Genomic DNA, 12,329 nt, shown 5'->3' with positions numbered 1-12,329 from the left:
CCTTCCTCAAACTCCAACTGCCAAAATATCAGACATGGTCCAAGACAGTGACGGGAAGTAAAAAAACTGCCAGAAGCACAACTGCTACTGCATATGGAGACACAGTTTCTATCCACGCTCCTACTTTAACTGCCAAATTAACCGTTCAGAGCCTGTGAGTGTGTGTGTGTTGGCTGCCCTGCGTTCACACCCCCTTGTATGCTAGTGTTGAACAGGGTAGAGACACTTGTCCCTTAGTGTACTGTGTCTGTGTCTTTCTCCTATTATTGGCGCTCTGATTTAGCCACATGTCATTGGACACTGAGCCGGTTTGTGTTCAGAAAAACCGTTACTGCACAACTACACCAGCTGTGCCTCGGGGAGGAGATGATGATGGCAACCGAAAAATAAAAAGAGCAAAGAAAAAAGAAAAAGCAGAAATATGCCTGAGATGACTGGATGGGACAATCTCAAATCAAATTTGTTGGATCGCAGTCTTTGATTTGAAACACCTGTCTCGCATTGTGGCCTTTTAATAGTCTTCATAAAATCGTGGCTTCTGCTCATATGAGCCAGTTCTCCAAAGAGTCCATTCTACTATCACTGTGAAAAGAGAGCTAATCTGTGCCTTTGTTGCAAGCTCAGAATGAAACAAAGACTGTGTGGGCCCCCCCAAACTTCATGAAGACTCTAAAGCCACAGTAACAATCTGCCACGCATGAAAAACAAACAGCTCCTTGACCTAAAATGTCCAAATATAAAAGCAAAGAACTGGAGCTGGTAAGTGGTGAAAAAGGAAAAAAGATAGCAATTATAAAATCAAGAGCCTACTGAAAAGATGTGCAGCTCAAAACAATCCTTTTAATTTTAATAGAAAACCTTTATCGTGGCTGTTGGATCCTTTTATTATTAATCAGTAGTCATTCATTAAATCCACAAACTTTTTCATCAGATTTTTTTTGTAGATTTGTGGTAAAAAGTAGTTCTGAAGAACTAGAGTTCAGACTGAGTTATTTACTATAGAAAGGTAACTTTCTATAGTAAACTTCAGTGTTATTTAATACTGAAATAATTGACTGATGTTCAATTTGTTTTTGACTTTTTTCCATGCGGAGCTATTTTAGCTTTGCTCAACTAAAGCACGCGTAGGTGGCTGCGACCGTGTATAATTACATCTAGATTACATCAGCTGTCAGATGACGGCAGAGAGCCCCAGCGTTCATCCTACTTGACGCAGATCACAGATAATGATGCGACACTGCACTGTTTCATGACCAAATGTTCCCCACTTTTAATTAAAACGTATGTTTTGATTATTTTTAAGCATCTAAAATGACAATTAAAAAACAAAACATTGAATCTTTGACTAAAACAATAAAACACTGACTTTTTAAATGTTGTCCAGTTTCAGAAATATACAGTGCAGTATCTCCAAAAAGCCTGTCAAAATGAGTTAAATATTAATATTTAATTAGGACCAGAATTGTGTTATATCATCACTTTGAGTTGCCAGTTTTGTCTCCTCATATTAGAACTGAAATTTCAAGACAGAAAGTGACAGCACAATGTGTGTCTTAGGGGTATTTTTCAGAAATTGTATCATGTAACTACAGAAATACTTGAGGATAAAATTATGGAATGCCACCAAGTAAAGTGCATACAATATTAAGCACAGGGTGTGGGCATAAAATTGAGAGAATGGGACATTTTAAGGTCAACCCAAGGAGAGGATTGTTGTGTTGTTAATAAAAATCACTAAATCTTGTAATGGACCCCAGCAAGCCTGAGAGTTTAAAAAAAAAAAGTAGACAAGCATCAAGTTATGACACATACACACATGCATGAACACATACACTCAAAGCCTGTGTGGGAAGAAATCAATGAAAACAAAGCATGTGCTATAAACAACAGCAAAAAGCAAGTCAGTAGGTCTTTACTTTTATAGCTGCACTGCTGAGTCACAATGTGAAGCACCCACAATAAAAACCAACTGAGGTTGCTGAGACACTGTACGAGAGACCATCTTTAATCTCTGTCATTCAAAACAACTAAAGCCGTCACCCATTGACCTCATCAGCACCCCACTTAATTTTAAGCCTCTTTGGAAAGAGCCTTTCCTAAAAAGTAATATCTGATTATCTCCGCCAGCTGCTGACTCAATGGCTGGCAGCAAACGGTTGATCCTTGAATCTTTTTTTTTAAGCTTTTAAAGCATAAAGTTTATTGGTGCAATAAGTAAAAGTGAAAAAATAAACAGAAATAACTTTGATAAAGTCAACAAATTTAAAATCCTACCCTTCATTCGGAAAGGTGAGTTTGTTAAGCTAGAGTCGTGATTTGTCAGAAGTATTTTTGAGCAGTGTTGTGTTTGAATGCCTTCCTTCACAGGCCCACCTATTTCTTAAAGTAGCTTTTTTTGTTGGGTTTTTAACTTTTGATATATCTTTTTTTATCTATTTTTCAAGTAAAATAAAAGCCACTTTTTGACTAGCACACCTGTACCTGTGTGTCCTTTGCTGGTTCCATTGCAGACTGGTTAACAAAAACTATATTTACTGTTGCAGGGTGACACAATTTTGTTTGACTGTTAGCTGTTCAGTTTTAACACTGAGAAATAAAAGGCACACACAGATGGAGTATTTTAGGCCAGCACTGTAAACCACCCACTTATGTCCTTTGAAGTGTTGCCTTACTTTAGCATAACTTTCAGTTACATTTTTCCTCATTATCTGAGAAGTTGCTCGATCTTGCTCTAGTTTTCTCGCTCTAGATGTTCTTTAGACTACCTGAGTAGGTTACATCTTAATTTCTGATATCTTTAGCCTGCACATAAAGCTAGTGAATCACTCACTGGTCTAAACTGCAGCTAATTTTGATACAGATCAGTGCTGCCTTTTCTGTTTGGAGCCAGGAACAACCAAGGATTGTTGGTTTTCAGACTCCCATCTTCCTCAGACCAAATCAAACATTAGCTCACTAGAAACATTAATCAGTGACAATCTACAAATAGACTGATGAATAGGGTACTTTAACTACATGGTAACTGGTAGTCTTGTATAATCAAGTGAAAACATTAACTCTTTAAACACTGCACGAATACATGTCTCCAATTCAGAAGCTCCAAGTCCAAGATGTGGTTAGTCTAGGAGCCATGAGGAGATGCAACTGACAGCTGTCAATCAAGAGTCACGTGAAAGACATCAAAGCTTTTATCTTTTATTAAATAACTACACAAATTTACCTATAAACAAACAAACAAAAAAGTCAACTGACTCCATATTTGATTAAATACAAATGACCTAATACACTGTAGAACAAATGAGGCTATTTTTGTTCATCTTTAACGGCCTCAGCTGTGAGTTTTGGCTTTCCAAACTATTCATATGAGACATAAGGCCTTTCTTTGTGTTACTTTAAAACAGCTAAAGTGCAACGCGCTGTTCTAGGATATTTGTCGTCAGACTTGAATGTTTCAGTATATTTTGGCACTAGACTTTATTTCCACATTGGCTACAGCCCCAAGTGGCAGCTGCCGCTCCAGTCATAACCTCAAAACAAGCCAAGTAACGCAAACTTCATAGAGTGACCTTCAACGTTTAGTGTTTTGTTTAATCAAATTACGTTTCTCTCAGAGAACTGTCAGAAAGGTGATCCCTTCTATCGCCTCCCCCCCCCCGATCCCTAGCCCGTCTCACTCTTCTATGATCACCTTTTTCCCTGATGAACAAAAGATTTCACAAAGCAAGACTTTCTTTTTTTTTCCCACAATGTAAAGTCATTATTCTCTCTCCTTTGTCTCCACTCTCCACCTACAAGTACCTTCCTACCTGTGTTCCTCTGGGGGAGGTGTTGGTGGAAAACAAAATGCTGTGTGCATGGATAATTCTGGAATATAACAATGTGATATTTCATCTGCACGCGCACACAAACACACTCGCCGGACACAGAAAACGTGCCTTGTCAGCAAAGTACTGCCCATATTCATTAGCCACTTAGAATGCTGTGTTCAAATGAATCAAAGTAAACTGCTTACACGTAATCTTGTCACCCGCAGAGTAAAATATACCACGTCTGTTATTACATTGGTGTGGAGCCAAAATGAGTCAATGGCCTTGCAGTACCATATGGGTGTCTAGTATACAGAGTATATTTGTGCGTGTACAAGTTTCTACCTACTGCAATAAATGCTAACAGAATAAGCTGCTGTCATTTGTGCACATTGTTATCTGTGCATGTGTGTTATGTATTTGTTTTTCATAAGCCTACAAGGGAAATAACACGGTGAATTACATCATGTCTATAGCGAGCAATGGCCGACCAAAAGTGGTGGTTTTTGGGGGGTTTTTACAACACATACTAAATCCTCCTTTTTTCTTTTTTTCACTGCATCCTACTGAATTACAATGTACGCTTTCAAGAAAGGCTTCTATGTGCGTTTGTTTGTGTACACGGATATGTGCAAAATGCAAGCGTAAGCCTAGGAGGTAAAAATTTGCAGTGGCGATTATAGTAATTATGGTTTCAGGTTTTTTGGATATTCCTTTAGATGGACCACTAGATTACCAGGCAGTTTTGGCAAAGAAAGAGGGAGAGTGGGGAAAAGAAAAGAGTTACTGTTGGGGAGGGGGTGGACTGAGGGAGCAAGGGAGAGAGGAAAACTTTCAGAAGACAGGGAGAAGGAGAGCAACAAAAAGGGAGAAGAGAGAACGTAGTGGCGAAAGATACGAAGACGAGAGAGACTAATCCTTCAGGCAGCTTCCAAACACTACTCAGCCTGCTCACTCGCTGCCTGCTCACTCGCTCCCTCCTCCTCCCTGTTCTCCTCCCCCCATCTCGCTCTCTGCTCTCGACCAAGAGTTGAATGGACTTTTACAGTGCAGCTTTGTTTCCCGTCAAAAAGGAGCATGAATGTCAGATTCTCAAAAAAGAAAAGAAAAGAAAGAAATAAAGAGAACACCTTCTTATGCTGTTCCTTCACTTCCCTTCTCTAATCCAACACACTCTCTTTCATCGTGTCTCCATTTCCCTGTGTTTCCCTATGTTTGTCCTTTCTTCTCTGCTCCCTCACTCTCACGCTCTCAGTATAGGACAAAGCTCATAACAAGCTTTCAGCGGAGACAAAAAGGACCCGGGACCCAGCCTCGTGGACCCCCTGTCGCGGCATGTCGTCTTTTCTCAATGGCAGCTTAATTACATATTCATGGCAACACAAATAAGACACTCTTGCTCCAACACACAAACACGCCACTCGGCCAAAACACCCAACACCCATCTGCTGGTCGTGTGTCTGCCCTCGAGAAACTGTTCTTCCAAAAGAGAGCAACACATATGTGGAAGTGTCTCGCCTCATATTCGCCTGTTTGAAGGAGTGACACTTGTGTAATGCAGCCACACAAAAGTTTAATCGCTGCAAACATCTGTGATATTGTTAAAAATAATAATAAGATGTGCAGCCTGTCTTTAATATGTGCACCAAGCAAGCAAAAAAAAAAAAAAAAAAATCTGGAGACGGAGCAGACTGTAGCTTTGGCATGAATCCAAACAAAGTGTCAAAGACAGACACGGGAGGGGGCGAGGGATTAAGCTGAAGAGGCAGAAGTTGTTGGGTCCAGCCCCCCCACAGGAAGATGAAACAAAGGTGTCATATAATCGCTTGTCTCCAATAAGTGAAGCTTGCTGCTTGTTGTTTCTGAAGCAAATAAACCAACCCGCTCTATTTACTGGAGGTTTTACAGTATCAAATAAAAAGAATATATAGACCATGAAAAGCCTCGGCTGGCGGCTGCAGACACAGGCAAGGCCTTAAAACAAAGAGATTCAGGGTGAGATTTCAATGAAGAGCAGCTGGCATAGTGTGGAGCTCCATTTCTCTACCTGTCTCGTTCCTTCCTTTCAATTCCATTTATCTGTACTGGACCCATAGGAGAAGGCGTTTGTGTGTGTGTGCGTGTGTGTGTGCGCACGTGTGTGTGTGTCTCAATGTGTAGGCAAACTCTCTCTCCCTCTCTCTGGCAGATAGATGAGTTTCTGTGACCACACACACACAAAAAATACAAAATGTCCTGCTGCTTGTGGGCCCCGTTCGGAAGCACAACAATATGTCCACTGTTTTGGCTACACTCTAATTAAACAGCGTAAATCTAAGTAGAGAAAGACGCTGAGTGGTGAGAGACGGCAGCAGCAGGGGAACAAAATAATAAAAAATGACAAAGATTTACAAGGCAAACAGCATGTCAGAGGTAGCAGATGGGTAAGAAGAAAAACAGGAAAGAGAATAGGAGAAATGGGGACATATGACAAGAGGGAAGAGCCGAGATGTGGACAACAGCACAAAAATCTGTGGCCCAGCACTGAGTGGCAGGGATTCACCAAGTCCAACTGTTTACTACCGGGATCAGAAATGCAGAGTTTCATAAGCAGCAACTTAATCACAAATTACCTTTTTTTAGCCTTAGAAAACAAATTGTGTAGGATGTTTCTTTACAAAAGGTCATTCATTTTTTTGTTGTTTTTTTACAACTCAACCCCATCTGCCCATGCGCAGCTAATTTTCATACCGTTTCTGAATGCATTTTTTCCCTTGCTGGTGGAGCATAATTAACAAATTTTAAAGATAAAAAACAGTCAAACAGGGTTATCATTTTCCTGAGTGCAGGATTCCATGGGACCAACGGGAACTATATAGTAGGCCATTGATTGAGAACAAACGGCGTTTTCTCAGTACAACCACCCTACACACAGAGACACGCACACGGGAACAGACGCAGCTAACAAAAACAAAAAGCCTGGAAATGAGAGCACCAAATGAGGCCTTAGGTTTCTCAGACCATGAAAAATTCATAATTCCAGATCTTTACATGAAACTCTAGAAGGAATTAGGCCTAACAGCGGGAGACGCTGGGAATCGGTTTCAGAATATTTTGCTTTCTCTTTTTCGTCTTTTCTCTAGCTCAGGCTCTCTCTCTCTCTCTCTCTAGTAAACATGCACGCTCACACAGACACAAATGCAGACAGCAGAACACGAGCACACACACAGGGATGCATTCTTATGTTCCATCCTGGGTTTTCCCCTGCGGAGAGTAAGATACTAAATGGTGCAAGTGGTGTCTGGCGTGACGCAGTTTGTCGACACAGCCTTTTGAAAACCACACTTCTTCAGAAAGAAGGATTTCTTGTCTTCTTTCCTCAAAGAAAAACACGCCTGCAAAGTTCTCCGCTGCTACACAAACAATTCGAGTTCGGGCTCTTGATTCTCGAAATAGGTTGAGCTGTAATTGCTATGTGTTGATGTACTGAAGGTGGACGGCATTTTCACAGTGCAACATAAAATGTACTCAGTGAATAGATGAGCAGCCATGGCCACAGGCAAGCAGGGAAAAAAAAAAGGTGAGTAAAACCCATTCAGCAACTAACAGAAGACACTGACTGAAAGGATAGAGATAGAGAAAAGGTGGGTGGTAAAAAAAAAAAAGTCTCATCACAGGTCACACTTAAAGAGAGAGTCTATGAAACACACGGATGAGTAAGCAAGGATAAGATTTTTTTTTTTTTTTTTTTTAAGAAAAAGGCAGAGAGAGCAAGGGAAATCTGCCATCACTAGGCTACTGCTAGCAGCAGGAGGGTCTTCGATACAAAACAACCCCAGACACAGTCAAAGACTTCCTTTCACACACTCCCATGAACGCCTGTCCGCACACACAAGCCATGCACATAGAGTATGCTCACACACACAACACACACAGAAAGCAAACAGAATGCTGCACTGTCTGAGTGAAAAAAATATCTTTCTGTGTGTGTGTGTGTGTCTGCATATGGCAGTAAGTGTGACAGTCAGTGAGCTTGTCCAGTCCTAGTGGAGTGATCAAAGCTAGTACAAACCACCCAGAGAGATCTCCCTTCCTCATCCATTCATCCTTTCGCTTTCTCACTTTATCTCCCTCCATCTCTCTCTCACACCCTCTGATGCAGAAACGCCATCATATTTACCACACAGAATCTGCTCAACCAATTGCACAGTGCTGGCTTGAGCAGCACAGCCAATCAAAGTGGCCTATTTAGTTCCAATAATTCCCAGCTGCCCCCCTACAAGCACTGAACCCTGGATGGTGGCACTACACCATAGGACAGGGACATAGCATAATGGGAGACAGCATGGGAGCACTGGCAATATTATAATGCCGAATGTGCACACACACATGCAATGAAACGCCACATGAGCTCGGAACTCTATGACAGTGCCAAGTTCACACAAACGCGCAAACACACACACACTCCACAGGAGTTCTCTGAAACCGTCCCCAACCTGCCAAGTTTATGAATGCACACAGCTCACAGGAGTCGTGTAAGCCCAACTCTACAGTTCTGTACCAACGCATTCACATACATATGCAACTATACACCAACGGTTCTCTGTAGCTATAGAGCACAGCTTTAATCAAAGTGAGAAAGCATCCTGAAATAGATCTGAATGTTCAGTTTAAAGAAACGTGTAAGCTGTAACACAACAAGCTGCTACACAAATGCATGAAAAGTTGAATTGTAGAACCTAGCTACACAGCACCTAAGTCATCATGATTTTTTTTAAAAAAAAGTGGACTTCTGAGACTTTGTGCAGCAATCTTGACATCCATTCATTCCAGATCAAATGTAAGGGGGCTTAGCTAATGGCTTTAAAAGGCACAACTACTTGCACTCAAGCTGGCATGAGAGGATTTCAACTAACACTCTCCTCTGATTGTACTGTATGTGCACATGTCAGAGTGTGCACAAGCGTCTTTGTGTATGAGAGACTTCTCCACAGCCCAATACACTTTCTACAGTGCTGCACAGCTAGGAGAGACACGTCTGCAGGCCAGATTAAATGACTGAGAGCTAAAAAATGAATGAATAAATGAAAGGTTCATAATTAAAAGCTTAAGGGAGAACTAAATGTGAAGTAAAATAACTTGGCTTGAACCGTTTGTGTGAAATAAGTGTACTCAAAATGGATTTAAAAAAAGAAAAAACAAAACAAAACAGCTTCCCTCTATTTAAGAAACCTTTGTGATTCATTACGATCAGATTTGAATCAAAAGCAGCACCAGCATCATTCCCACAAACACCATCATCCTGAACATCGTTAGTCATGACTTCAAAAACAAACTCTGCTATTAAACTTGCCAAAAACCACATATTCCACTGTGGAGTAAAAACTAGAGGCCAACAGCTGGCCCTAAGACATTCAATGATGCATGAGCAGCAATGAACGGCAGAATAATCTGGTTAGAACAACTGGATGTATTTTCCTGTTCCATGTACACCGGAACGATGTTTGGGATTTGAAGGAGGTTCTCCCCCACTGATCCACAGACAGGATCAACTAGGTACACAAAGACACCCCCCCTCACACACACACACACACACACACACACACACACACCCCTTCCGTTAAGTTGTGTTTGTGTGTTTTACCCCATTCAATAGAACAGCTAATGAAGTGACTCCTCTCACAAAAGGAAACGACTTCAGAGACACGAGCCAAGTTGGTTGTGAACAGTGAAAGAAAAAACACACACATAAGAGCTACGCCAAATGGATGCGGAAGAGGAGAAGCAGAGAATTCTAAAGCTTTTTTTTTTTTAAATGAGGGCAGAATGCGAGAAAAACTACACTTTTCAGGACTGTGAAAATATACAAGTTTCTTCTCCCTTAACACGCATCAACAGTTTAAGCCTCCAATTATCAGATTTTACTATGAAAGTTAAATTGAGCCGCGTATTGGCACCGATGTGCAATTTATCAAAGGTTGGTGAAACCCTGCTCAAATCGTGTCCCCTAAATTGCAATGTATCGATTTAACAGTAAACCAATGGAGAACGGTTATTATGAATGTTAGCGGCAGTTACTGAAATGCTGTTCCCCAGGGCAATGAGAGAAAGGTGGCAGCAACATCATGTCCAATTACTACACAGATTCGGCACAAAAACCTGAGGCTAATCTGTAATGTCAATACTAATGTATGCACTACATCCGTGTGTAGCATATGACAGTTACTCTAGGGGATCTTTTAAGAGTTTTTCAAGTGGAATTATTAGTTTTATGGCAGAGGGTGAAGCTTCGCGTCAAGTCTTTATAAGAAACTATAGGGTCATAGCTAAATAGAAGACAAACATCAAGCAAGAGTGGCTTTAAGAAGGTCAGCTTTTAAAAAGGTGGTGGTGAATAAAGCTGTGTCGTAAAACAGCACCGGGGCTGGGCATTAATTCTTTTGGAGAAACATTAACAGGGCACAAGTTCTCCCTGAGAAGGTCAATAAGAATGTGAAAGCTGGAAAGATGCGTCTGGTTTCAGCATTTTCACGAATCCCACATGGTTCATGATAAATAATAATAAAAAAATCCTATCCAGGAGAGCATCCGGTTAAAAGTTGGGCTGCTTGCAGTCTATGACCCGCGACATTCCCCACAAACACCGGCCATAGTGGGTGGTTGCTTCTCACTCATCAGAAATATCACTTTAATATCCCCGTTATGCTTCACTAGGGTGTATAGTAAGTAACGGCTCTAATACTCAGCACCAAAACATCTTTGCATTATGTGTTTGCGCTATCTTTGGATTCTGCTTAATCCTGCTGGGCTAACGATCTGCTGGTATTACAGTCCTCACTTTCAGCCCATTCCTTCTGCCTCCTTCCGATTGCGTTATGAGATCCATAAGACTGTAATTGCCTTTAACCTTCTGGCGGCGCAGTGTTCGTGACTTCTGATCGGTCTTTCAATCGGAGCAATGGACCTTCGTTAATTTTAACGAAGTACTGCGCAATTAATGCACTAGTCGCCCAATCAGAGACTCTCCAGCCCTGCCTGCCCTTCACGGTGTTTTCACATTAATGTAACTGCATCTGCGCATAGTTCATTTGACCGCTCAGAACTGAAACAGAACTGGCAGAAAATCCCCGCAATATTGTGTTCTGCCCGCGAGGTCCCACGATGCTGCTCGCGAGTTTTGCAATTATATTCCTATTTATCTGGTTCTCAATAGTGGGTCAAGTGCACGTTTCTCTGTGTATTAAGTCTCATTTTTAATTCATTTGTCTAAACAGCAGGCTATCGTTTTCGGTCTTCCCAGATTAATTAGCCTATTAGTCGTATTTCCCTGGGAAGAAAAAAAGTGGGCTGTGAGTTTAGCTGCTTTTCAGCACAGTTCCAAGAAAATGCGCATACACAGTTTACACATTAAGATGCTGACCATATACTAAGCTAGTCTTCTGCTCCAAGTCAATTTAAATGGAAATATGGCCAAAAAAAGTATATCTCCTTGTTGAGGGGATACTTCTCTGGGTCTACTAATTGACATGCCGCCCATACCACTTAAACGCACCTCGGCAGTGAAGGAGAAGGCCCATCACTTTCAAACGTGCAAGGTGTAATTAAAGCGCTTGACAGAAGACGCGCTCTCACGCCTTACCTTGAGCGACTCCTGCGTGTATTAGCACCAGGACAATCAGGATCCTCGGCGTGGCGCTCATTCTCACCAGGCTGGAGCTCCCGAGTACTATTCCACTTCTCTGTCCACTTTTACCCATTACAGGCAACGCGTAATACACATAAACTCCTCCGTCCACGGTGGGTGAAACGAGAACCCACCCCCCAACACGTCCTCCACAACAGGATCTGCTGGTTGATCAAACGTGTCCAAGACCAAAGCGGCTGGTGTGTAACTTCTAGTCCCGATGTCTAAGTCCGTCTCAAAAGGCGCGGGGCGAGCTGTGATAGCAGAGGTGGAAACAGCCACGGGCTCCCTTCACTCGTGTCAGCGGCACTGCTGCCTTGCCACTAAGCTCTCTCCGTGCGTTCTCTCCTTCTCCACCGTCTCTGTTTACGCAGAGAGAAATGCCACCGCCCTCTGGCTACCATGCGAGACCATGTTTCTCCCTCTCTTCTCTACTTTGCTTCCCTTTCCCTGTCTTTCGTGAACGTACACACGAAAATACGAAATGAAGATAAAATCTCAGCTCACGCGTTTCACTTTTAATGACACGTCTGAACAGCGTTGTGCTCGTGGCAGGTGCGTACTTTCACTCTAAAGACGGTGAACAGACTTTAAAGAACCTTGTATTTTCTCCTAGATGCTAAAATCTAGGAGAGAGGGAGTAGTTTAACTTTTTTCTTTACTTTCTTGGATTTTTTTATTGACCATCTATTGATTGCGCGTGTACGAGCTTGTGCGCCTCCAAAATCTCTCAGTGTGGAGCAAAGCAAGGATAGGGTTTCTCGAGAGCTTAGTTTACCGACTAATGCCTGCCCCCTGACGGCCACGTCCGTTGGACCTGCATGGAGACATATCAGTAAGAGGTATAATTCAACAACAGC

The 12,329-nt window shown here is 41.9% G+C and overlaps 1 protein-coding gene across 2 annotated transcripts in view; it reads right to left on the bottom strand.

Annotated features, from left to right (window-relative positions):
- unc5ca (unc-5 netrin receptor Ca) overlaps window positions 1–12,065 on the bottom strand; it is a 189,250-nt gene extending 177,185 nt beyond the window's left edge. Inside the window, exon 1 of one of the 2 annotated variants that reach the window (XM_006789724.3) lies at window positions 11,425–12,065. In XM_006789724.3, coding sequence (XP_006789787.1) covers window positions 11,425–11,542 — 118 coding nt within the window. In that variant the 5' untranslated portion in view covers window positions 11,543–12,065. The remainder of the gene's footprint in view (window positions 1–11,424) is intronic. The other variant, XM_006789723.3, reaches the window with a different exon arrangement.
- Between the last annotated feature and the right edge of the window lie 264 nt (window positions 12,066–12,329).

Source organism: Neolamprologus brichardi, chromosome 12, assembly GCF_056152115.1.
Source record: "Neolamprologus brichardi isolate AB-2024 chromosome 12, ASM5615211v1, whole genome shotgun sequence".
Lineage (NCBI taxonomy): Eukaryota > Metazoa > Chordata > Actinopteri > Cichliformes > Cichlidae > Neolamprologus > Neolamprologus brichardi.
The sequence above is the reverse complement of the archived record's forward strand: the minus strand, read 5'-3'. Positions and strand labels throughout refer to the sequence as shown.